This window comes from Penicillium digitatum, chromosome 5, assembly GCF_016767815.1.
Source record: "Penicillium digitatum chromosome 5, complete sequence".
In the NCBI taxonomy this organism is placed as follows: domain Eukaryota; kingdom Fungi; phylum Ascomycota; class Eurotiomycetes; order Eurotiales; family Aspergillaceae; genus Penicillium; species Penicillium digitatum.
In genome coordinates this window covers 1,780,259-1,804,783 of record NC_089388.1, presented here as the reverse complement: position 1 = coordinate 1,804,783, position 24,525 = coordinate 1,780,259, and the positions used below count along the sequence as shown (strand labels likewise).

The window sequence follows — 24,525 nt, the reverse complement described above, 5'->3', positions numbered from 1 at the left end:
CTGTGATATGAAACAGTATGCCTACTGCCGAGTACAGAGTAAGTTCGGTAAAAGAAATCATATCGTTCTATCCCACTCATCCTTTCCAGTCTGCCAGCCCTACCATATCACTCAATTGTGACATGCATGCTAATCGCAGGCTGGCACCAGCGATGACCATCCCCAAAGGGAACGCTGGGTCGAACTGCTCCAACATCCGGAAAAGGTTATCCCAGACAAAGGAAGTATCCGTCCCGAGAAAGACGAACCCCTCCACACCGAAGTTGACTTTCCTGGCTCGTTCCACCATGGGCAGGAACTTGAATCGATCGAGTTTCCACCCTGCCACGCCGTCGATACTGCTCTCCCCGCGTTATAGCGCATTATATACTTCAAACTCCAGAATCTGACTCTGGGCTGACGGGGGTAGATCGGTTAGGATATTGTGCGCATGATGGCCAGGGAGCTTGGTCTCCTTGTCTGATACAACTAGTCAGTTGGAAATGCAGCGGGTTACTGAGGCCATGTGTGTGTCCACTAGAGCAGGAACATGGAAAGAGAAGGGAAAGAATGTAGTCTATAAAAAGAATAGAGATAAAGTTAAGTTTAAACCCAATCATTGCTTTGTTCGGGCCGCTTGGGTGGCACCGAATCCTACGGATCCTGTATGAACGACTCACGGACGTCACTGTAGCGGGTCTGCTCCAAATTGCCTCGAACCATGGCCACAACATAACATGCACCTTGACTGTATGTTAGCTCGGGCTGAGTCCATCAATCGCTGGTGTTCAGACCGAGCAATCCAAGTTTCTTGTGCATTATCCACGATTTTCTAAAAAAGCCCACGCTCCAGTCTTCTAAAACAGTATAGGTGGGCTCAGACATGGGATTAAACTGTTATGGAAAACTTCTAGAGTGAATTACCCACAAATTCAGATGGGAAACTATTATTTGATAGAAGAATAGAGAGTTACGAGCCTCACGATGTGTTGTAGCAACTTCTGGAAGTTTTACGTGACACGGATACTATCCATATCGGGCGAGGAAACTTAGATAGCGATAGTTAGTTAACTAGGGTTAGGTTGATAAGATTTGGATGCCTTGGGAAATTGGCATCCACAAACGCCAAACATCACAAACACAAACATTCAAGCTTCAAGCTGGAGTCCGCGTTACTTCCATTGAGATACAATTTGAAAGGTTCATCTCAGTATTGAATTTGTATAGTCTAGTAACAGGCTTGATTTGCGATCTTCCCCCCTAAATTCGCTGCCTGATCGCGATCTCTTCTTGCCCAGCAATTCCTCCGCAAACAAAGCACCCTCAAACGCCAACCACGAGCGAACAGACACAAAACACCAGCCAATTCGCCCACTAGGGCACCGGGCAGACAATGTCAAATCCAGCCCGAAACCCTGCGCGCGGACGCCGCTTAGATGACGCCCTCTCTCAGCTAGTCGATAATTTGACCCCCACGCTCCCGATCTCCGCTATCCAAGATGAAGACTACTCCGACACAGAGGAAGCCCTCGCCTCGGCCGAAAGCCGCCGTCACCATGTCCTTATGGAGCGCGCTTGGCGCATCCTCGACACTCACGCCAGCACCAACGCCCCAGACCCCGGATCACCAGCAGGGCTTGGCGGACGGCGCGGAAGTCTCGCGGGAACAGAGAGCATCAACAACGCGCCAGATTTGATCAAGCGCAAGCTGCGCCGCGAAAACATCAGTCCAGATAAGGCGGTGCGGTTTTCCAATCTATACTCTCGTCTTCTCACGCAGCCTGTGCTGTCGCAGAAATGGGGCATCCTCTTTTTGCTTTATAAGTTGTCCGGCTCGGATGAGCCATTGGAGGGCGGGGAACGAAGCCGAAGCCCCTTGTTAGACGAGGCGCATCTGCACAATATGTTGGGGAAGGGCGGTGTGCGCTCAAGACGAGGCACGATGATCGACTCGGAGGATGAGGGCCCTGCTGTTAGCTCGTCAGCTTCGCAGCAGCACCAACGCGTACCGTCGGTGAAGATGGAGCGGAAGAGCTCGCTGCGACATGATATCGATCGTGATAGTGTAGGCCAGGCTGGACGCAGCGCGACTGAAATCCCAGCCGCTCGCGTTGATGCTGGAGTGAATGACCGTTCTGGCGATGAGCAAGTTCGTGCTGCGTCGCCTCGGCCTTCGAGTGCTAATCCTTCGAGTCTGGCAAAATTTGCTGGGTCTGTTGAGCATAGGCTCCTGCGCGACCTTCCGTTCAACTTGCAAGGGTTGTCTTCGTTGAATCTGCAGTTCAGTTCCTCGTCGAGCTTGAAATTGCCCTCGAATTTGTCCGCGCCAGTAACCTCACTTCTTAACACGTTGGCAGAGCCTTGTCTGCTTTATAAAGGGTTGTCTGCATTTGTGGAGGGTGAAGAAGGCGGGCTGGTGAACCAGAGCTTGCGAGCTGCCATTGCCATTGAGCTGCGCGCATACCTTAGCTTGGTGGCTACACTAGAGGCGGAAATCCGACAGGCGCTGGTCGCGATTGGAGACGGAACCGAGCCTCGAGGTGTACGGAAGGGTGGCGTTACCTTGAAGCGTTGTGTGGTGTGGACAAGAGATGCTACGATGGCCCTTCGTCTGATGAGCTTGATTGTGGAAGAGGCTCAGAGTAAGTGCACGGACAGTTGACTATGTTCTTTTTACTGGCTAACACGTATCGCAGGCAAGAGGGGCGGCCAGTTGATTTCATTAATACACGGCTTTTCAACATCTCACGGGGATCCCTTTGTGTGCGCATTCGCTGAGAAACTGCTTGCACATGTGACGCGTCCATTCTACGACATGCTACGACTGTGGATTTATGATGGTGAACTGTCAGATCCATACAAGGAATTCTTCGTCGCTGATCCAGAGTTCCGGCCCAAGACTGACCCCCGGCGGCTTGCAACCAGCGTATGGGAGGACAAATATAAGCTTGATGATGATATGGTCCCTTCAATCATCACTCAAGAGTTTGCGAAGAAAATTTTCCTAATTGGAAAATCCTTGAACTTTATTCGCCATGGCTGCGGTGATTCGGCGTGGGTGGAGGCCTATTCAAAGAAAGCCTCCAAGGAGCTTCGATATGGTGACACCGCCACTCTCGAGATCTCCATCGATGAAGCATACAAGACCACAATGGCTCGATTGATTTCCCTGATGAATGGGAAATTTAATCTCTTCGATCACCTAAAAGCACTGAAGAGTTACCTGCTCCTGGGACAAGGAGACTTCATTGCTTTGCTGATGGAGTCGCTTGCCACCAATCTGGATCGCCCAGCGAATTCACAATATCGACATACCCTAACTGCACAGCTGGAACATGCCATCCGTGCCTCCAATGCACAATACGACACCCCAGAAGTGCTGCGTCGGCTTGATGCTCGCATGCTCGAGCTGAGCCACGGTGAAATTGGATGGGATTGCTTCACATTGGAATACAAAATCGATGCTCCTGTGGACGTGGTCATTACACCTTGGGCCTCAACCCAATACCTGAAAGTGTTTAATTTCCTCTGGCGCATCAAGCGAGTTGAGTTCGCACTGAACAGCACCTGGCGACGGTGCATGACCGGTGCACGAGGAGTACTCGGCAACGTGGAGGACAAAGTTGGAGCAGACTGGAAGCGGGCACGCTGCGTGACTGCAGAAATGATCCACTTCGTCAACCAGCTCCAATACTATATCTTGTTCGAAGTCATCGAGTCCAGCTGGGAACAACTGCTCGAAGCAATCAGGAGACCCGGCTGCACGCTGGACGATCTTATCGAAGCGCACACCAAATACCTCAACTCCATCACCCACAAAGGTCTACTAGGATCTGCATCCTCCTCGCGCTACGGCACCTCGACCTCAACCTCCGCAAAACAACCTGAAGAAAGTTTCCTCAGCCAGCTCCACCAGATCCTCAAGTTTATGCTTGCCTACAAAGACGCCGTAGACGGCCTGTACTCCTTCTCCGTTGCGGAATTTACCCGCCGCCAGGAGATCAAAGTCAAAATCGAGACTCGCTCCGCCCAAGGTCAATGGGGTCTCTCAGAGCGTGATCTCCTCTCCCGCCAGTCCAACACCCGGACCGGGACCTCAATGGCCTCGACCCCCGACATCCGACCGGATAGTGCTGGGGTGGACGGCGTCAGCACCCCGCTTTCATCATCCGGCCTCAATCTCGCTGCTGACGACAACATGCTTGCCTCGCTCCGCGTCCGCCTCCGTGAACTCTCCGCCGAGTTCCGCTCCCGTCTGACTGTGCTTCTCGGCGATCTGTCGTACCAGCCGGACGTGGATATGCGCTTCCTGGGCGTAGTGATGAACTTCAACGATGTTTATGAACTACCTAAACGGCGGAAGGTGGCTGGTCCGAGCGCCAAGGACAAGGAGAAAGAGAAGGAGAAGGAAAGGGAAAAGGCGAAACGGAGGGCTGCTGCATCTGCGGCGGCTACGGGCTCAGGGACTGACAGCTTTGTACAGAAGGAGGTGCGCAGGGAGAGGAGAGATAATGGGGCCAAAGATCCTGGGTTTGGTTCTGGGACGGGGATATAGATGTCTGCAGCTATTACGTTCCTCTCGGGAGGGCATCCTTAATGCAATTGACGAGTTCCACGATATTCTACTTTCCATCGAAATCTTGACAAAGTCTATCAAAACTGAAAAATCAATAAAACGACCACAATGTGAATGCAGAACCCTTCACATGCAGACTGCTAACATTTCAGCCAATCAAACCTGTCAATCCCCCGCCAAGCTTTCAGCCAAGATCTAGGCTTTGTCCCATCTACAACGTCGATATTCAATCGACCATTGTTTCTAATCTCCCCCAGATGGAGCATGAAGATCGCAACATTTTGAAGCTACTCATCACATTCTCTGCCGCCCACCTCGGTTAATGCCAGGAATTCTTCGTTGATCAAAAAGGCCTGAAGAACATCGAAGTGCCAAAGGTGCCTCTGCGCCACGCATGACCTCGCCGAGACCTTCAATCTTTGATATACCCGGCTTTCTCAATCCAAACCTATGAACTGTGGAGACGCTGCAATGCATCAGTGCTCCATATGCTAGGCTCCTCAATGCCACATACACCCTTTCCATGCATAAAGCTTGATTTGAAAATCTGGTTCGAGACTTGTCAAAATTCCCAATCGTCTATGCGCAAAGATTCATTTAATCTTCTGTTGACGGTTTTTCGTGGCTAGCTTGACGAAATTTCAGAAATCGGCGCTAGTAAGATGTATAGTTGCGTGCACGCAGGCAAAGATGCCGAGAATGTAGTTTCTATTGACCCAACACTACATGTAGGTCTGGACTTCGCACGATGCTTCGTTACTTGTGGCATTGAAATTTCCAAGCTACAACTAGATTCACTAGGTGAGTCCTTCTGTCATGATTAGATCTATCTCCATCTTCCAGCCACTTGCGGTGGCTACCAGCGACGGCGTGTTCTATTTCATGGATCTACTCTGAAACAAAAGGTCAGGACCTGCTGTGAGAGCTTACCTAGACAAGGGCCTTTAGCGGTGAGCACACCACCGAAGACTTCAGTATTGTACGTTACCGCCCTGAGCTGCTATGAGGAATAAAAATAAGGTCGACCCCCAGACTTTCCTTTCTTCTTCTTCTTCTTCTTCTCTCTCTCCTGGGTTAGTTGAAAACCACCAACTTGACTACTTAATTTGTGGATCTTTTGAATTGAATACGTCTTGCTGCACTGTGTCATTGGGCTTACACTGCCCCCATACGATGCGAGCCCTTTTTTATCAACTGTGTGGCTTGCCCGGGCACTTGGAGACGAACTTATCTAGCTTTTTTCTATATCCTAGGTACTGCGTGTTGTGGTCATGTATGCACGCGTTCGATACACAGTATTGGCTTCTGTTCCACTTTCGATGCCATGCAAGTGAGGCAGTCCTGCAGCCTTGATTTTCTTTGAGCTTAACCCCCCTGTTTACTTGACTCTCAGAGAGAAAGCTTTACGTATCACATGAGAAATCATCACGGTGCCAGTTGTTCACTGATATCTGTTTGATAGAGCTTAGTTTGTCTTGGTGCCCCATAAGAGAGCTGCATTTCTCTTTTTCCTATGTCTCCATCAGTATATCTGCATGTCCTTAATTCTTAGAGATGTAAACTGTAGATGACTGGTGCAATAGTAAAGAAAACAAACTAAACTGCAAAGAAAACTTTGCATGCTTGATCTATTTGACTATGGTACAGGACTCGAACGGTCTGGTTGGGTATATCCAGCATCTAGATTAATCAACAGCAAGATCTTTAAGCACAAATTTTCTGACTGATAACTCTGTGCCCTCTGTATCAACATTTATTCATTTGATCTGTTTCAATTGATGGCTCCATTGCAAGTGGCCCTTGGGAGTATGTAGAAAGAGGAGAGAATATGATTGGCCCGCGCAACTGATCGGCAGAAAAAAAAAGTAGGTAGTCTCCGCCCAATCGTCCCAGCATTACAGTCGAGGTCGTATTTACAGGCCCTGAACTTCAGATTTCAACCTTCTTTAGAGCATCACGCTCCTACAAAATCTATTCTGTGTTTTGTTAGACCCTGTCGCAACTCACTTACAGCAAGGATGGCGCAACAGATGGACGCCCAGTCCCCAGCGTCGAAAAAGCTCGGATCGAAGCTCAAAAAGCCGAAGGATTCTACTAAAGATGAGGGAAGTGCAGACGCACAAAAGTCCACTCCCAGCAAAAAAAACGCCAAGTCCGACAAGAAGGACAAGAAAAAGCGCAAGTCCACTTCCGAGGATGCTGCACCCGAGACAGACAGCGAGATGAAGAAAAAGAAGAAGCGCCGCCACACCGAAGACGACAACGACCAGAAAGACGAGGATGATGGATCGCACAAGAAAAAGAAGAAGCGGGTTTCTTTTGGACCCGGAACAAAGGAATTCGACGGCGACTCCGAAAGTGAGTCGGACGATGCCGACAGCAATGACGCTGCCACAACCGACGGAGCCGAAGCAGACACCGAAGACGTCGGAGACAAGACTGCCGAAGAGATGAAGAAGCGCAAGCGGGAGAAGAAGAAGCAAAGAAAAGACGGCACCGCCTCGACTGAGCTCCCAATTCACGAGACATCTATTCTCTCGTATCTGAGCCACTACCACCGAGCACGCGCCACATGGAAGTTCCAAAAGAACCGGGAAACCAATCTGTTCAAGCACTTGTATTCTCTTGAGCATGTTCCCTCTAAGTACAACACATCGCTGCTCGCGTACATGCAGGGCCTGAAGGGCGATGCCGCCAAGGTGCGAATGAGCAATGCTGCGAGGGACGTTATCAAGGCCGACATGGATCTTGACAAGCCGAAGGACGATGAAGAATCGGAGAACCAGGGGCCTTCAACAAACCCCGAGTACCTGGAGGCTATCAATGCGTTCCGCGAGTGCTTGCCAAAGGGAGATGAGGATCTGGACAATGTCAAATTCGGAGACAAATTGGAAGGAGACGTCCAAAAGCGTTTGCCGAAGAGGCAGCGAGCAGAGCTGGTCTTTTTCGCTGTTGCTGGCAGGCTTTTCAGCGCCGAGGATTTGAAGAAGCCCAAATCGAAACCCAAGGCTCCAGAGCCCCCGGTAAACAAGAAGCGGAAGAATAGAACTATGGTTGTCGATATCAGCAGCAGCAGCGAGGATAGCGATGATGATGTCCCGGCTCCGAAGAAGGCTGTCAGCAAGCCCGCGCCGGATAGCGACGACGAGACCTCGTCAAGCGGCAGCAGCAGTGACAGTGACAGTGACAGTGATAACAAGTCATCTGTCGCCCCAGCTCCTTCCAAACAACGTGCCGCGAGCACTCCTTCATCGTCCGCCCCAAGTGGTGTTGCAATTCCAAAGGAGACCAAAGCTGCCCCGAAGAAGAAGGAGAAGTTTGTACCGGCTCGCAAAGAAAAGCTTAAGCCTGCTGTGCCGAAAAAGACGCAGAAGCGAAAGCTCAGAACCGCTCGGATTGAAATCTCGAGCAGCGAAAGCGACAGCGAATAGTTCTGACGAAATGGGGTTTGGATGTGTATATATCTCTACCACAGCATTTAGGACGGTGTAATTATGTTCATGTCAAAAGTCATTTTATCCTCATGTCCATATTTGATGTGCAATGAAGGATGTGGACTAGATTTTAACCAACTATATTGTACGTTTCCTCTTCGAAGTTGATTTTTCACGCATTCCAGGGCGAACCAAAAAACTACAAAAAAAGATCCGAGTCAGTCTTTTGGTCATTTACCTACAAGCTTTCGTTGTCATGCGAAATTTACATTCCTGAGGAAGCAAAACTGCGATGGCCAAGTGCCGGTGAACTGTTAATAGAGCCCTAGAGGAACCTGGAAGGCGGTGAAGCTGACCTCAAGCTTGAGCTCAGGCAGCTCTGGCACGCGTCACTGATCAACCCCCATCATCTCATCCTTTCTCATTCCTTTCCTTTGCTTCTATTAATCTAACTATAAAATATTTGAAGACCCGCCGTCATGTCTGGTATGTTCCCTCGTCCATGATGGCCCAGCCCAACCTCATGACTTCATCCCCGACTGACCTTGGTTCTCTCCACAGGAAGCGCCTACGACAGACATATCACTATCTTCTCTGACCAGGGTCGATTGTATCAAGTTGGTATGTAATACCCACTCGTCGATGACTCCGCCTCGATCTGCCCCAGCGGCCTCAACCCGTGCGCTGTTATTATAACCGCTGACCAAGCATATCTCAGAATATGCATTCAAGGCCATCACTTCAGCCAACATCACCTCTATCGGTGTCAGGGGCAAGGACTGTGCCGTTGTTCTCTCGCAGAAGAAAGTCGCTGTAAGATGGATTCCCCGTTTAGAGCTGGGGGTTGCGCTCACGCTTATATGCTGTCTACCAGGACAAATTGATCGACCCATCCTCCGTTTCACATGTTTTCCGAATCTCGCCCTCCGTAGGCTGTGTGATGACCGGCTCTATAGCAGATGCTCGCGCATCCGTCGACCGGGCCCGTGGTGAGGCTGCTGAGTTCCGGTACAAGTTCGGATATGAGATGCCGTGCGACGTCCTGGCAAAGCGACTGGCAAATATCAACCAGGTCTACACACAAAGGGTAGGGTTTCCCGCCACCGCGCAACTTCCCGACCTAGAGAGACAGAACAACTGACATGGTTCTCTTTGGAATTCTCCAGGCTTACATGCGACCACTTGGCGTGGCTACGACTCTGATTTCCGTCGATGACGAGAGCGGCCCGCAACTCTACAAGTGTGACCCGGCTGGTTACTTTGTTGGGTACAAGGCGACAGCTTCCGGTCCTAAGCAGCAGGAGGCGTTGAACTACTTGGAGAAGAAACTGAAGAACAAGGACGCGGCCGCGGGCAGCTGGGAGGAGGTTGTGGAGCTGGGTATCACAGCCCTCAGCAATGTGCTTAGTGTCGACTTCAAGAAGCACGAGATTGAGATAGGCATCGTCGGTGGGCCGCGGGCTGACGGCGAGGAGGGAACCACTACAGCGTTCCGTGCCCTGACGGAAGAGGAGATTGATGAACGGCTGCAGGCCATAGCCGAGAAGGACTGAGCGAGCTGGGCCTGCAAGCTATGGAGGTAAGCGACCAGTACTGGAAGGACAACGGTGTTTATCTTAGAGAAACAGACGATCTGTGAATGAAAACTCAATTGTTTCCTGCACGAGTACACTTTTGGCCATGCTCGGAGCTCTCATCCTGCACCTTGACGCCATACTACTAAAGCTTTGATATTTTTTTTAATTGATATAATGGATACTCGAGCATAGACCCATTTGTTATCGCCTATGCTCCCTAAGGATACTATGGCGTAAACCCGTCGGGTAGTCCGAGACCACATCCAGCTTGTCCAAAAAAACCACCGAAGAATCCGCCACCTGTGGGAAATTTGGAGAAGAATCATTCGTTATAAACCGGTTTATCACAGCGTCTACCTGCATAAAAGGAAGGAGACAGCGGACGGGCATGCTGCTACGAGTCTGTTGTGCGGGGAGCCACATGTGGCTGAGCGGTGGCTGCGGCCTGGCAGCCCCCATAAATTATGCGTCCAATTGACTTTCTCCATGAATGATTGGCGATGTCACTTGAACCAGAGCGGTTATGGGATCCTAAAAGTGGCTAAAGTAAGTCCCCGACTAAGAATAAGTGTGGCAAATACCAGCTGAACAGGTTCACGCCCAATCTGTCAGATCCACTACACGTCAGGTTCGAGTTCAGGTCCGAGTAGATCGTCTAATGCAGGTCCAAGGCTGAGGTCTCGCCTTTCCCAATGAATTTTGTCCCAACTCTGTGCTTCTGAATTCTATCAGGGGTCTCACGAGCCAAGATGTATCGCAAAGTTCAAAAAGCAAGATGAAAAAAAATTTCATGGTTCCCCACCGAGTAGTTCACTCGATACTCTCCAATCAGCATCATGAAACACCCTCTCTCTCTTCTTACGAGAAACCCCAAATCGGCCGCACAGGAACCTAATCTCATATGTGGGACAGCTCTCTCTCCACTTCCAATCCACAGCTCGGGATACAATTAATGCAATAGGCCAGGTCGTTTCCCATGCGACATATGGGCCCTCTTTCCTGTGTCTCTCTCTCTCTCTCTCTCTCTCTCCACCGATCCCTCTCTCTGGGACAGGGATATTCCCAGTCATGCCGTAAACGGTTTTTCGGGAGCTTGTGGTGTGGTCCGGTCCCATCCCAGCTGTGTTCGACAACCCGAGCTCCCTGATCGTGGGCTCTTGCCCGTCTATTGGTGCAGCTTGTTCTCTTGGTGATGATGTATCCTGACGTCGGCTCCGCTGTAGCGGGCTGATAAATCCTTGTGTTTCATATTATTATTATTTGGTAACAATTCAGGCTTTTTTTTCCTTTTCTGCTCCACCCATTGAGGAATGGTTGTCATGTATGGGATCAGGAGAGAGAGAGACACCTTTGACCAGTCTTGAAGACCTATAACTTTCGTCTTTTCCTCCCTCCCCCGGGAACCGTTGGTGGCCTCACATTCTCAATTCTCACGTCTATCGGTTCCTCTGAATATTGCCTTTCTTTCATCGCTCATTGGTTGTTTTGATCCATTCGTTTTTCTTGCTTTTTGCCTTCTTCCTGCTCCATCCTCTGATCAATTTCCCTCCTTTTGTATCATAAAGTTATCAGAAGCATGGCAGATGGATGTAAGCTGACCCCAAATCATGTCGGCCAATCACCAAAACAAACTACTAATAACCGTGTAGTCAACCAAGCCCGCGCTATGCGAGTGGCCGAGATAATCAATGACTACCGCACTCTCCTGCTTCACATCTCACAACAGCAAGTCGAGGTATCCCAAGAAGAATACTGGGAGGATGGCTTCGTAGTACTTCGCGAGTCCCTAGCCTCGGCCCAGACCCTAATGTCCGCCAACTACCAACCATGCCCGGTAACAGGGCAGGGGGATGCCGAGACCGAGAAAACCGAGCTACAGAGGTATTCGCTTCAACTTCCCAATCTCGAATCATGCCAAGACGCTAATAGCCTCTCTACAGAGTCATACTAGACAGCAGCGCACGCCGCTTCCAAGCGCACAAGATCTATCTCCGCGCCGCCGCAGCCCGGCGATGGGCCATCACGCGCGCCAGCGTTCTACGCGACTCCAATCCCACGGTCCAATTGAAGAGCGCAACTGCGACTCTCCATCAGGATCTGGCTCGATTCACGGACCAGCATGTCGTGGCGGACTTACGAGCTGCTGATCTGCGCGCTGGCCACTGGCTTGACGAAGATCCGTCCTTGGAGGCGATCCATCGCTGGATCGGACGCCACTAATCGAATTGGTGATTGGGATACGAAATTCAAATGAGAATGCAAATGGAAATGAATTCATGTTTCGTGGGGTTGAGGTTGGGAGCATTTTTCGGATTTTGCCGTCTCCTGATTTCTGGGTGCCTGTGAGCCTCGTTGGGCGTTGTATTCTTTTAATAGAGGAACTTGTGTGGGATGGCAGATCTAGCGCTGGTCGTGAGCACTGCCTTCTGCGACAAGACAACTGAGTTTGAATTTGTTGCGCGGTTTGGGTTACAATTACGATATCCCCCCTTGGTTTGGAGGGGGGGGGGGGGGATTGTATTTCTGTTTGAGTTGTTTTGAAATTTTTTTTTTTTCTAAGCATACCTCCGATTTTCTCTGAGAAACACAGTTGAATATAGAAGATTAGATCTCACTATCCATAGAGATCCTATGCACTGAGCAATATACATAGAAGCATGTGCATAGTAGTTGGTCTCTTGCATAAATTGAATGATAGCCCTAATGGCCCCACAATGATCCGACACAACGTCTGTCTCTACTTTGTCCAAAGGGATTGAAATTTACTTCTAGAGAATGTGTAAAAGACTAGAAATAGACAGGTCTCATTAACCCTATCGGCAAATGACACATGAACCAAACACCTATGGCGCCGAGGCAGAGATGCCAGCTGAAAGATCCACCGTATATTGTATATCCAACTGAATTGAAGAGCCAAGAAAAAACGTTGCACCGATCAAAGTGGATCGGGGGATCAACTTTTTCTCCGTAGAGATTTCCGACCTGCGAGACTAAGAACATTAGTTCGGCTGCGTAGATCCAATCAGCAGCACGAACGACCATATCAGGGCCGGAATTCAGCTATGGACTGGATTTTCAAGTGACAGTTTTAAATTTGGGGGTTTTTTTTTCTTCAATTTCTTCAAATTTTTTTTTTTTTAATTTTTTTGGGCTTCTAAGTGGCAAGGTTAGTGGGTTTCCTATTCCCACGTTTTGTGTTTCTCCCCTTAAAACCATCAATGCGCTGTCGCAGTACTTCCTATCTACACCTTTTTCCCTTGGTGTCTTCCCGCCCGTTACGGCCCTCAGGAATAGCTGTCTGTCTGATCTTAACGATCGACATCAATCAGCATCAAAGGTCTAAGTACGAGGTGGGGCATATTGGATAAAGATGCTTTGTCGATCGTCAAATTCTTCGGCGACCTCCGATTGTCATGCCCAAAATTGGATTTGTGGAAAATCAGGAACCTAGCAGTTCATAATGTAGAACTACCTGCATCATGCATCATGCATCAACTTATAACTTGGACACAGTGATTCTGGAATTTATCACATGTGAACAAGTGGAGAGCATAAGAAAAGAGGGAAATAAATACGGAGTACGGAGTACAGGGTAACTGGATAGGATACACCGAGGCCAAGCTTAGTTAGGAACCATGCATAGACCGACTGTTCCTTGCTCTAGCCCGGATCTATATATTCAAGGAGTTTTGTTATGACCAGGAAGAAGAGTGTTAGGCTTTGAGTTCACCTGCAGTCTCGATCTTTGTACATCACTCGCTATCCTGTCAAGATTACTACCCCAGGATTGCCGCTTCCCCGAACATTCCTCTCGGCTTGAGAAGGTTGTCACTTGCCACGGGTTCAATGGTTGATCTACTACCGAAAGAGTACGACCCATGCTCGATTCCACAGGGCAAATTTGAGAGCGTATGTCGCCTGACGAAGCTTTTATAGATCGAAAAATTGATGGGCTCCGGGAACTAATGTTAAGCTCCATCTGGTGAAAAGAGCACGCTCACGAGGGGTTATGAAAGCATTGGTAAATCATGCATCGTGCAAGGTACTTCCAACCATAAGAGCATCTACTCTTGAATTTAACAACCAACGTAATAAACAAGGAGTTCTCATGACTAGTCACTCATGACTCCATATAGTATAGCTCTCCCTTTCCTCGGCGGGCCATGTTGCATTCTTACCTAAAGTTGCATTCTCCAGCATCACGAGTACTGGATATTTCCTCTCTTGTGCTTCCACAAAACTAAAGAGTATTAAGTCAAAAGCAAGATGTTGACATGCTATTATGTGAAAAATATTAGGGATTGGCCAAGAGGGTACATGCTCCTTCTAACGGAGATGTCACGCACCACGTTTTCTTAGAACCTTCAGAGCATTTAGTAAATATCCTTAGAGTCTCCCAAGTAGGTCGTTTCTAGAGTTTTTTTTTTCTCTCTCTCTTCGCACAGATACTCACTGGTCTCCAGTCTTCTTGGCCGGATATCTTTTTCGATCGATACTCAGCCACAATTGTTGTCTTGGTGCCTTAATCCGCACACCGCCACATGTGAGTCCCAATGACGCTGTGGCGTTGCTGTGACCCAGACGCCAAGGTACAGTCCACTCACAATTAGGCTGCGACGTAAAGGATCTTAGAAATACTTGTACGCTGCCTCTTGGGGTTTGATTTTTGCTGGAAACTATCGGATCGAACTTTCTTTTTGACTTGAAACTGTGGCTTATCGACTTAAGCCCATTGCTTTAGTTACAGCCCTACTTGTGGCTATTCTCGTGCAATACTTCAACCATCCCCGTCCCACTCATCCCACATCAGCTATGTCTGAATTCAGATCAGTCGCCTATTTTGTCAACTGGGTATGTGCTTAATTTTGCTTACCTCATTGCATTTCATCCTGGACTGCATGGTCCACATCCATTCTACTATGTCTAGACTGGCTGGATCTACACACTGAAAAAAGCACCAATGTTGACATATCCGGCAGGCAATTTACGGCCGCAACTACAACCCGCAGGATCTGCCCGCGAAGAAGCTCACACACATCCTCTATGCATTCGCCAACGTTCGTCCCGAAAGCGGTGAAGTGTAAGTCCTTCTCCTGCTCTTGGCCCTTATGGACTGCCGAACATTTTCTAACCCGGAAGTGCAGGTACTTGACCGACTCTTGGTCCGATGTTGAGAAGCATTACCCAACCGACTCATGGAATGACGTCGGTAACAATGTATACGGATGCGTCAAGCAGCTTTTCCTGCTCAAGAAGCAGAACCGCAAGCTGAAGGTCTTGCTCTCTATCGGTGGCTGGACGTACTCGGCCAATTTCGCGCAGCCTGCGAGCTCCGAGGAGGGTCGGACTACTTTTGCCGAATCGGCGACACGTCTGGTTCTGGATCTGGGATTTGATGGTACGTTTAATTGGCTAGGTACCATGCACAATGCTTATTATGACGCTTTCTTTTTGGTAGGTCTTGATATCGATTGGGAATACCCCAAAGGTGAGTTTGTCAGAATACACTCCAAGGCAGTGCGGGGCTCATTATATGGTCAGATGATGCCGAGGCCGAGAACTTAGTTCGGTTGCTCCGGAAGTGCCGAGAGGTATGTCGTTCCCTGACAACTTGCATTGGGCCAACTGACAGGAAAAAGGTTCTCGACAGAGAGGCTGGTCCGAATCGCCGTTTCTACTTGACAATCGCTTGCCCTGCCGGTATGTTGGTGCCATGTCCTTGACGATGAAAAAGTACCATGAGCCACCAGACTGATTGTTACAGGCGCGAGCAACTACGAGAAGCTTAAATTCCGGGAGATGACCCCAGTGCTAGACTTCTATAACCTCATGGCGTACGACTTCGCCGGAAGCTGGGACGCCAACGCTGGCCACCAAGCGAACATCGCGCCATCAACTTCCAACCCTGCATCTACACCTTTCTCGATCAACGCAGCCGTAGACTACTACATCAACAACGGTGGTGTACCACGTTCAAAGATCGTCATGGGCATGCCACTCTACGGGCGTGCATTTCAAAACACCGATGGACCCGGCGCACCCTTCTCCGGGGTAGGAGAGGGCAGTTGGGAGAACGGGGTGTGGGATTACAAGGCGCTGCCCAGACCCGGCGCTCAGGAACTGTTTGATGAAGAAGCTGGTTCCTCGTATTGCTATGATGGCGGTTCGCGCACGATGGTCTCTTATGATACACCGTATTTGGCGCAGATCAAGGCGGACTACATTCAAGAGCGCGGACTGGGTGGTGGTATGTGGTGGGAAAGCAGCGGTGATAAGGGTGGTAAGGAGGCTAACCCCGCGGAGGGAAGCTTGATCGGCATCTTTGTCGACGGTGTGGGCGGTGCAGACGCTTTGGATCAGTCAGAGAATGCCCTGGAGTACCCCGAGAGCAAGTATGCCAACATCCAAGCCGGTATCCCGGAACAGTAGGTTGGGTGAGAACGCTCGGCCTTGTGTATCACCATTCGCAGTACAGTGGTTTACCCAGACGGAATATGACAGTGTACAAACCTACGAATACAAACAAGTCTAACAATACGTGGGAGTTTCAACTTTTCGGCGGATGCCTTTATTTTGTTATTTGTATTGACTGTAGCACACATGGGTATACCAAGGAACCATCATCAACCAACCTCAACCGTGATACTCCATCACTTGCCCGAGCCTAGCGAAAACTATGCCCAAGCTCGGTAACAGCACACCACGGCCCGACTTAGACCATTTATTTGGCCTCATCGAAGACGTAGGTGAGGTGGCACTTACCGCAGTACTGGCGGTTGTGCATAGCGGCCATGAAGACACCGGCACCACACTAGAAGATAAGATTAGTATATTTTGATCATTGACGTCGTGGGATATTGTTTTGAAGTGATGACATACCTCGGGAGCGGGGCACTCGCGGCGAAGACGCTCGATCTTTCCATCACCGTCAACCTTGTAGTACTTGAGGATGGCGAGCTTGGTCTTCTTGTGCTTGTGCTTGATCTTCTTGGGGGTGGTGTAGACCTTCTTCTTGCGCTTCTTACCACCACCACGCAGGCGGAGGACGAGGTGAAGGGTCGACTCCTTCTGGATGTTGTAATCCGAAAGGGTGCGGCCATCCTCGAGCTGCTTACCAGCGAAGATCAGGCGCTGTTGGTCGGGGGGGATACCCTCCTTGTCTGGTGAGGGGTTAGCCTATGTCGATTTTTTTTTTCTTTTCAAGAGTTTCGTTTGTGTGTGATTTCGCGGATTGAGGTTGTTCTTACCCTGAATCTTGGACTTGACATTGTCAATGGTATCGGATGACTCCACCTCAAGGGTGATAGTCTTACCCGTAAGGGTCTTGACGAAGATCTGCATCTTGATGAAGGCCTGCGAAAAAAAAAGTCAGTGGGAAGCTCGCGGCCATTAAATGTGGCAGACAGGTAAAGAATAGATTGTATGCTAGTTGCGCATGCTCTTCACATTCTAACCTGCTTGGATAGGATCAAAACTCACCTCGACAGATGTGTCTTCCTCAACCTTGCAAATAAAGAAGATCGTTGTGCTCGGAGGCCGGTTGGTGATTAAAATCGTTGTGCGGTCACGTGTGTGGGTCACCTAGCCGAAATGAGTCTAGTGCATGGGAACATGCTGACTAGGCACTGTCACGTGCTGGTGAGAGAGCAACCATCGGAAAAAGGTCGGTCCGCATGTAGACTGCAGCACGTGACTAGAAGTGATGTGCATAGACTTATGCCTGAGGCCACATGCAATTTATCCTGTGTTGGATAGGTCGAAAATCAGAAATTGAGGTGACGCCATGGGGACCTATTGGCCCATCGCCATCGCCCTATGGGTACTCTATGGAGCTAAGGTCTATAGAGTATGAGATCGACTTGTTTATGTTGAATCTCCTCGGAAACCAGCCGAGGAGTTGTCAATTTTATAGGTCTACGTACGTTTCGATGCATCGTTATTACAGGGATTAGCTGCCCTTGCAGAACAAGTCGAAATAATTCTACGCAAGGCCTCAATGATCAAAAGGATCAAAATCCAAGGGCAAGGGAGTGGGCCCACTTTTCGTCAAAGCCTTGGTTTCCCAGACGCCCGGGCTAAGCCGTTGCTATGCCAACACCCCAATTTGTTGATGAGAACGGGTCTCGCATAGATCTGGGTTCCAGAACCAAACCTTGGAAACCATTCATACAGTCGTGTTTCTGCTCCAGGTTCGGTTCAGAATCTATAACTGTGTGACCTTGAACTTGATACTCTTCAATACCTCCACTTGAGGCTCTAACAACTTCCCACTTTCCTTCCTAGTGCCCATTGCTTTCAATTTCACATACTGACACCTCAATCAGGACCCATCCGTCGACATAATCATGAACTCCAACGCGCTGGCAAACGGTCGTCACCGCCGTCAAATCTCCACACCAGTTGCTCCATACCAGCCCGCGCTAGTCATGACCAACATGCAACCCCATCGGTCACATCGTCGAGGCCAGACTGTGGACTACAGCTCTTTCAGTCAACAGCCCGTGGACCGACACACGCCGAAGACGGTCTCGCAGCTGCGAGATTATTTTAACGAAAAATCAGGTTTCTCATATCAACAAAGTGATGTACAGCAGTATCAATCCTATGCCCAGCAGCCCGAGCGGTCTTTCATCCCATCAGGCATACACGTACAACAGCCGTATCAATACCAACCTCAACAGTCGCTCGGGTCTGACTGCCAGGCTTTCAACCAAGAACAATTGCAAGCGATCCACACCACCACTGGCAGCCCTGCGCCCTCCTCCGTTGGTGCCCCGGCCTTGTCTCGATCAACCAGTGAAAGCTCCGAAAACACACCATTGAAGCTTGCGCTGCACCGCATGCAACAAGAGCAATTCTCAACCCAGCAACATCAGCAATGTACTGGCAATCCCGATTGGGAATTGTTTCCTCAGCGCAACATCCCAGTGATCCAAAACGAGCAGGTGACGGCCTATGCCGGACCAATGCACCCAGTCTCTGTTCAACCAAAGGCTCCGTCTGTGAAAATTCTTTCGCAAATGTCTACTGCTTGTATGCATCTTCCTCTTCAATTTAACCTGGCCGAGGCTGATCATATGGCAGACAACTCCCCCTTGACCCCCGATTCTACCCCATTGAAAAGATCTATTGATTATTCCATGTACAGCAATGACCCAACACCTTCCAAGTCCCAAAGTTTCTCTTTTCCTCAAAACCCTGTTACTGCTGAGATGCAAAGAGCCCAGTCTTTCCAAGGACTACCCTACGTCAATTCCGTGCAGATCAAACAGCAAATGCCCTCCCCCGTCAATTCCCCGATTACCGCACCCTTCACTGAAGTTCCTGATATGCCATCCCAAATTTCATATGGAATCAAGCCTCAAAATTCCAATGTATCAGCTACATCTTCCACCGGCAGAATCAAGAAGCGAGCCCCGTCTACTGTGTCGTCTCCCATCGAGTCAGCTGCTTACGATGATGACCTTGATGCTCGGGTCAAAGCCTCAGTCCAGCAGACTGGTGTTTCGACCGACGAGATCGCCAAGTTCATCTCCGGTCCCGACCCCAAAGATGGAAAGTGGGTCTGTCTATTTACAGGTTGCCTTTGCCGCTTTGGTCGCAAGGAAAACATCAAGTCCCACGTCCAAACACATCTCGGAGACCGTCAATTCAAATGCGACATTTGCGAAAAGCACTTCGTGCGCGGACATGATCTGAAGCGTCATCTCAAGACGCACAGTGGCAACAAGCCCTTCGTCTGTGCCTGTGGCGCCAGCTTCGCTAGACAAGATGCTCTGACTCGTCACCGCCAGCGCGATATGTGTGTTGGAGGCTTTACCGGTGTGGTACCAAAGACCACTAAGCGTGGTCGCCCTCCGAAGAAGAAGAATAGTCGTCCAGACATTGACACTCGTCAAGCCAAGTCCACTCGTACTCGTCAACGTGTTGCTGAAAAGTCCACTTCAATCGCTTCAGCACAGCCACGGCCCACTCTGCAAGATGCTCCCGTATTCCACTCGCCAAACTATGGCCCATCCACTGCCGTCTCGTCTTTCACGCCGCCCACTTCCCCCGGACACAGGTGCCACCCGATTTCCTCGCCGTGTCAGACTTACAATCCCCTCGATGCCCAGCTCGAGGATGACATGCTGCCTTTATCACCACCCCAACTCGCTCACGCTAGATACGAGCAGGCAATGGCTCAGTACGGATCGAACTTCGGTTCCCAGACATACTCGCAGGAATCTCTTTACAGCGAATCTGCTCTCTCGCCTCGGGAGATGTCTTCCCCCCCCTCGGCCCCTACTCTGGCCGAATCATCCCTCGGCTCGGAGATCGATATCTTCATGACTCAAGATTCCTCCGATGACTTGCGCGAGGAGTTCGGCCATCTCGCTCACTCGGGTCTCCCCGGTTTCTCGACTTATCAATTTGTGGATACAACCGACTTCGCCTCTGTCTCATCCTACTACCCTGAGAAGACTTTCTCTGATCTTCCCCACATGGATGATGACCTGACAGACCCAATTGATTGCTTGTCCAACGAGTTCTTGGTGGACCCTTGAACGGCTTTCGCTATCCAAAAAAAAAGAGCACGGCGACATAGACGACACGGCTTATTCACGGCGAGACTTCTTTGCAACGATATGGGACGACCTTGTACACTTTAATGACCCACGAAAAAATCGGGCGTTTTCTTTCTCTGCACATTTCGGGATTCGAAACGACTTTGCGGACTTGCGGATTGTTTGGGCTATTCGCTTTTGGCCAGCCGTCTTTGCCCTTGTTTCCCCTTGTATTTCTCTTTTCGTGCTTTTTCTTTTGTTTTTTCAAATGATAGTTTCAACGTTGACGTCTTTTTGGCCTTATCTCATCTTCTTGAAGATGTTCGATACACGGCAGCCTGTTTATTCCAGGTGTTTACACTTCTTCTATATGTTTCATGATGCGATGTGTACTTGATGTCCTTACTTTCAATGAATCTTTTCTGTACCTATCCTGTCAACAACAAGACCTGCTCAATTTTATTTTCATTTAGAGACAGACATAATTGGCGATAGCCTGTACTCTACTATTTCAAGCTTGTTATTTCTACCGCTCACATCCCGTTCCGCATTATTTCTTACTATGTTGGTTGTAGAATCGTAGGTATTGTTGGAACATGGGGAAGAGATGACCTCACCAAAGAGCCATACAGTCGAACAAGAGGATAGCAAATAGTCTGAATCCTCCTAAAACCAGCCGATGTGCATCCATTCGAAGTACAAAAAGGGTTGTTCACGAATAGAATAACTTATATAGAGATGTGACTCTAGACAATGCGCAATTCTGTATGATAGTTACAATAATTCAGCGATAAGAATCAATGAGTGACAGTTCACTCGCCTCATTCTATGTCGGGATTTCTGTGCAACTCTATCACACCCCGGTAGGTCAACCTACTTTCCACTAGAAGCATAGGGAGAGAATCAACAGTGAAGATAACCCATCTACTTTGAAACCCAGGCGATCTCGATCTCAATAGGTCGCCCCCCTTGCGAAGCATACACGTTACTCTGTGTACGCCCCTTGGGTGGATTCTCGGCATAGAAAGTAGCGTGATCACTATAGGCAAGCTTACCATCCTTGGCCTGTATGCAGCGTGAGAACATGGATAATAAACTTGCACAAAAACCCGAGATATACATACGGTGAACTCGCTTGGCGTGATGACGTGAGGTCCGCAAGCAAGGGCGTCTCTCTCGAAGGCACAGGGCCCCTTGCTAGATTTCAAAGTAAATGTATCATCTGTAGAATGCCATTTACTTCACGTTAGCGAACAATAGCACAGGCACTACTTGCGAAAAGCACAGCTACAAACCTGAGATCTTCTCAGTCTGGAAAGTCGCACAGGTCCCTGATGAAAACCAGGTTCCATAGCTGATGATGCAGCCATGCTTTCTGTTAAGCCTCTCCACAATCAAGTTTCCTCGGCCTGCAAACGGATTGCCTGGTGCCGTGGGCTCGGGGTGACCTATGGTTGTTGTCTGGGTAGGCTCGTGCCGAGCATGTTTCAGCGGGTACTTGATTCCCCTGGAGGGGCAATTAGACTTCTGGCCATCTGGTAATGTAAATAAGCTTGCAATCTACCAGAGTGAGTAACTTTGAATTTAGACCGACCTGGGCCCGCAGAGATGAATTTTCCTGACTGCAGACTTCCTGCGATATTGAAATAGTACCAAATCTCATTGATGGCGCCGCTTCGGCAACGGATCGTCACGGGGTTTCCATGGGCTTGTTCCAGTGCAGCTTCAATATCGGCAAGAGCGTAGGTCCGTGTCTGAGATGGGATGATGCCAGCGTTGGCCAGGAACTGATGCATGGTTAGTGATTTGAACCGAATAGATAAAAATATGGTCAACCAACGATCGAGAGAATGAAACTCACCTCATAGGAAGGTAACTCCTTGTAAGCTTCAACAGTCTTGTCGAAGTAGTCCACAACCTCCTGTTGCGGCAGATAATCCTCGTAGCAATCTGGTTCTAAAGTGCTGACGCAAGTGCCATGCTTGTTCCACTCATGTTGCCACAAATTGCTATCATCACCACGGAAATCCTTCCAATACTCGCTCATGTATTCAAGCAAATCTCCCCGGCCGGCATCAACCAGGATCAGAGAAATGTTACTGTACTTGCGTTTGGAGTCGCAGAATTGGTCAAAGCCGCCGCTGCAGTGATCGGGCCTGAAGAGTTAGTTTTATATTCATACAACCAGGGACTGCGGTGCAAACTCACCATAGTCCATGGATAGTCCATGCATCTTCAGGGCCGAGTGCAGGGTCGACATCCCAGAATTGGGTCTGCAGCATTTGACCACCTGGGTAGTTGAAACAGCAGGTGTCTTGACCGTGGTAATTGGTTTGGCAACTTATTTCCGAGACAGGACATGATGATAAAGCTCCAGGGTTTGTATTCTCGTTTGCAGTTTGCGACAGCCAGAGTGAGCCGAAGGTCTTGAGGATCTTCTGGGGTCCGGGGAACCCCATGAACTGTTGAAATGATCCCCGCATCATCGATGGCAGCCTTTTGTCGTGAACTTAGGGAATCGATTTATCGAACTGAAGCAAAGAAAGAATATAGGAATAGAGAAGTAGATAAGCACTAGGAAGGTCGTGTTCAGACTAGTGATATGTATACCCAGGAGGCTACAACGGTTGTCCGCGTACTGTCGAAGTCGCCTCGTGCGGAGTCATACGTGACTAAGCGCGGGGACAGCTGACAAGGGTCATCTGAGATTTGTTTACTTGCACGGGCATGTTTCATATCGCACTTATTTTATAGTTGATTGTCATTTGGGATAGTATTCTTACATTCAAGAGTGAAGGGGTATCATAGTTGGTAGGTCCACGGTGGGTAAAATTACCTCCTCATTGGCCTTGCGACTGTCATTTCTGGCCTCAGGTGACCCTAGGTCTCCTGCTTGCGCGCCTCCTGTTCATGTAATCTTTCTCTCCATAAACGCAGTACCTCGAAGCCGACCTCAACGGCAATGAGCAAAATGATAATCCACTCGAGCCGGAGACCATGTGTCTCACTAAGGCGCTCTCGGAGTACACTTGCGATCTCTTGCGCATAGTCCATCTTCTCGTTCAGCAGTTTGATGCGAATTCCGACATCTAAGGCTCTGCCAGCCTGCTCATAGTATCCCTCCAAGCCGAGCTCGTGTCGGCTGTCCCAAAAGATATCGGGAAGGGAATCAGTCAGCTCAGAATAGAGATTGAGCTGCGCCCGGACACTCAGTAACTGTCCCGTCTTGCGGAGGACAAAGTCTCGTGTAAATGGAAGACGGGATCCCTGTGATAGAAGAGTGGGAATTGGCCGAGTCGATTCAAAATAGTTTGAAAGAAGGCTCTCGAGGACGGCCAACTTCGTACTTCGAGCAAGACCCGACGAAAATGCAACCTTGGTCAATACAGTATCGACGGATTGTTGCGCCGCTGGTGATCCCTTCGCATCTCCGTGACCAGAGTTGGTCCCTAGTATAATTGTGTCCCCTTTAATGACACTGTTCTCCCGCTTCGAATCCTCCACAAATTCGAGATCCTCGGTTTCCAAGTCATCTACGTGGGCACCTTCTGCTGCGGGCAAGAGAGTTCGTGTTGCCAGGAATGATGTGAATCCTTCTGGGAGCGACCACGCTACCACTGTGCCGGAGGGAAACACAAATAGATCGCCCACTTCGTCGGAAGGTAAATCTTTGCTGGAGGGATTCGTCATGCGCTGTATTGAGTCCAACGGTATCTGAACATGAACGACTTGTGGGAAGAGGCCCGTTTCCAATGGGTCCGGTTCATATCCTCGTTCTTGCAAAATATCTCTGACTTGGCGGACGTTGAATTGCTCGGCTACGGCGTAAGCGGTCACTGTCTAGAGTCACGAAAACAATCAGTGAAAGACACTTGTGGGAAACCTCAGTAATATGCCAACCTTAGTCCGATATAATCCCTGCTCTTTGAGGAGCGCCCTGGAGAGAATACCGTCCTTTGACCTCTGTGCCTCTACTGCTACTCGCCGCAATGAAGTGGGAGCTGCTGGTAATCTAGCCCCCCGTCGACGTTGCTTCTGGAAATCCAAAGAGGGCTCAATTGGCTGATCATTATTATTCTGTTTTAGTTTCAAGTGGGCATTAGATGAGAAGAAATCCTTCCGTCGGGGAAGTGCCAATGGAGGAGAGAAATGAAAGTATTGGGTCTGCGGTCGCGTAGGTAGGCGTAGCAATGGGCGCTTGCAACTTATGCAGACAAATGGTCTGGCAGACATTGTGTGTTTTCGGAAACAAACCACTAGTGGCTTGGTCGATGACATCGTTTTGCAGGCTGCGGCCCGATTACCCGCTTAGTCATGAAGTCAAGATCGGCCCCGGAGGGCCCTGACCTACCCCGGCTCAACTGTAGAACCACAGAATATCGGTTCCAGATTGTCGCATTCCACTTTAACCA

The 24,525-nt window shown here is 49.4% G+C and overlaps 9 protein-coding genes across 9 annotated transcripts; 6 read left to right on the top strand and 3 right to left on the bottom strand.

Moving 5' to 3' along the window:
• Positions 1–1,372: 1,372 nt before the first annotated feature.
• On the top strand, positions 1,373–4,534 carry Pdw03_1827 (Spindle pole body component (Alp6), putative; the record flags this gene model as incomplete). The annotated part of the gene is made up of 2 exons (XM_014680948.1): positions 1,373–2,621; positions 2,676–4,534. 2 exons carry the CDS (start codon positions 1,373–1,375, stop codon positions 4,532–4,534), a joined length of 3,108 nt encoding a protein of 1,035 aa, XP_014536434.1.
• A 2,039-nt stretch (positions 4,535–6,573) lies between these two features.
• Pdw03_1826 (proteasome component Prs2) lies at positions 6,574–7,986 on the top strand (the record flags this gene model as incomplete). Its single annotated transcript, XM_014680949.1, has 1 exon — positions 6,574–7,986. The coding sequence occupies one exon, from the start codon at positions 6,574–6,576 to the stop codon at positions 7,984–7,986; it is 1,413 nt and encodes a 470-aa protein (XP_014536435.1).
• Positions 7,987–8,468: 482 nt separating this feature from the next.
• On the top strand, positions 8,469–9,542 carry Pdw03_1825 (Proteasome A-type subunit; the record flags this gene model as incomplete). Its single annotated transcript, XM_014680950.2, has 5 exons — positions 8,469–8,475; positions 8,551–8,610; positions 8,708–8,802; positions 8,864–9,076; positions 9,156–9,542. 5 exons carry the CDS (start codon positions 8,469–8,471, stop codon positions 9,540–9,542), a joined length of 762 nt encoding a protein of 253 aa, XP_014536436.2.
• A 1,600-nt stretch (positions 9,543–11,142) lies between these two features.
• On the top strand, positions 11,143–11,786 carry Pdw03_1824 (uncharacterized protein; the record flags this gene model as incomplete). Its single annotated transcript, XM_014680951.1, has 3 exons — positions 11,143–11,155; positions 11,216–11,447; positions 11,507–11,786. The coding sequence occupies 3 exons, from the start codon at positions 11,143–11,145 to the stop codon at positions 11,784–11,786; spliced, it is 525 nt and encodes a 174-aa protein (XP_014536437.1).
• A 2,592-nt stretch (positions 11,787–14,378) lies between these two features.
• Pdw03_1823 (Class V chitinase, putative) lies at positions 14,379–15,995 on the top strand (the record flags this gene model as incomplete). Its single annotated transcript, XM_014680952.1, has 7 exons — positions 14,379–14,417; positions 14,546–14,646; positions 14,711–14,964; positions 15,025–15,054; positions 15,108–15,157; positions 15,206–15,266; positions 15,331–15,995. 7 exons carry the CDS (start codon positions 14,379–14,381, stop codon positions 15,993–15,995), a joined length of 1,200 nt encoding a protein of 399 aa, XP_014536438.1.
• Positions 15,996–16,287: 292 nt separating this feature from the next.
• Pdw03_1822 (ubiquitin-40S ribosomal protein S31 fusion protein) lies at positions 16,288–17,500 on the bottom strand (the record flags this gene model as incomplete). The annotated part of the gene is made up of 5 exons (XM_014680953.2): positions 16,288–16,377; positions 16,446–16,726; positions 16,814–16,919; positions 17,046–17,147; positions 17,489–17,500. The coding sequence occupies 5 exons, from the start codon at positions 17,498–17,500 to the stop codon at positions 16,288–16,290; spliced, it is 591 nt and encodes a 196-aa protein (XP_014536439.2).
• Positions 17,501–17,911: 411 nt separating this feature from the next.
• On the top strand, positions 17,912–20,113 carry Pdw03_1821 (C2H2 transcription factor (Swi5), putative; the record flags this gene model as incomplete). Its single annotated transcript, XM_066100008.1, has 2 exons — positions 17,912–18,599; positions 18,651–20,113. The coding sequence occupies 2 exons, from the start codon at positions 17,912–17,914 to the stop codon at positions 20,111–20,113; spliced, it is 2,151 nt and encodes a 716-aa protein (XP_065957735.1).
• A 924-nt stretch (positions 20,114–21,037) lies between these two features.
• Pdw03_1820 (Ribonuclease T2) lies at positions 21,038–22,596 on the bottom strand (the record flags this gene model as incomplete). The annotated part of the gene is made up of 6 exons (XM_014680956.2): positions 21,038–21,178; positions 21,238–21,335; positions 21,409–21,648; positions 21,708–21,900; positions 21,975–22,269; positions 22,322–22,596. 6 exons carry the CDS (start codon positions 22,594–22,596, stop codon positions 21,038–21,040), a joined length of 1,242 nt encoding a protein of 413 aa, XP_014536442.2.
• A 397-nt stretch (positions 22,597–22,993) lies between these two features.
• Positions 22,994–24,346, bottom strand: Pdw03_1819 (DUF155-domain-containing protein; the record flags this gene model as incomplete). Its single annotated transcript, XM_014680957.2, has 2 exons — positions 22,994–23,953; positions 24,014–24,346. The coding sequence occupies 2 exons, from the start codon at positions 24,344–24,346 to the stop codon at positions 22,994–22,996; spliced, it is 1,293 nt and encodes a 430-aa protein (XP_014536443.2).
• Between the last annotated feature and the right edge of the window lie 179 nt (positions 24,347–24,525).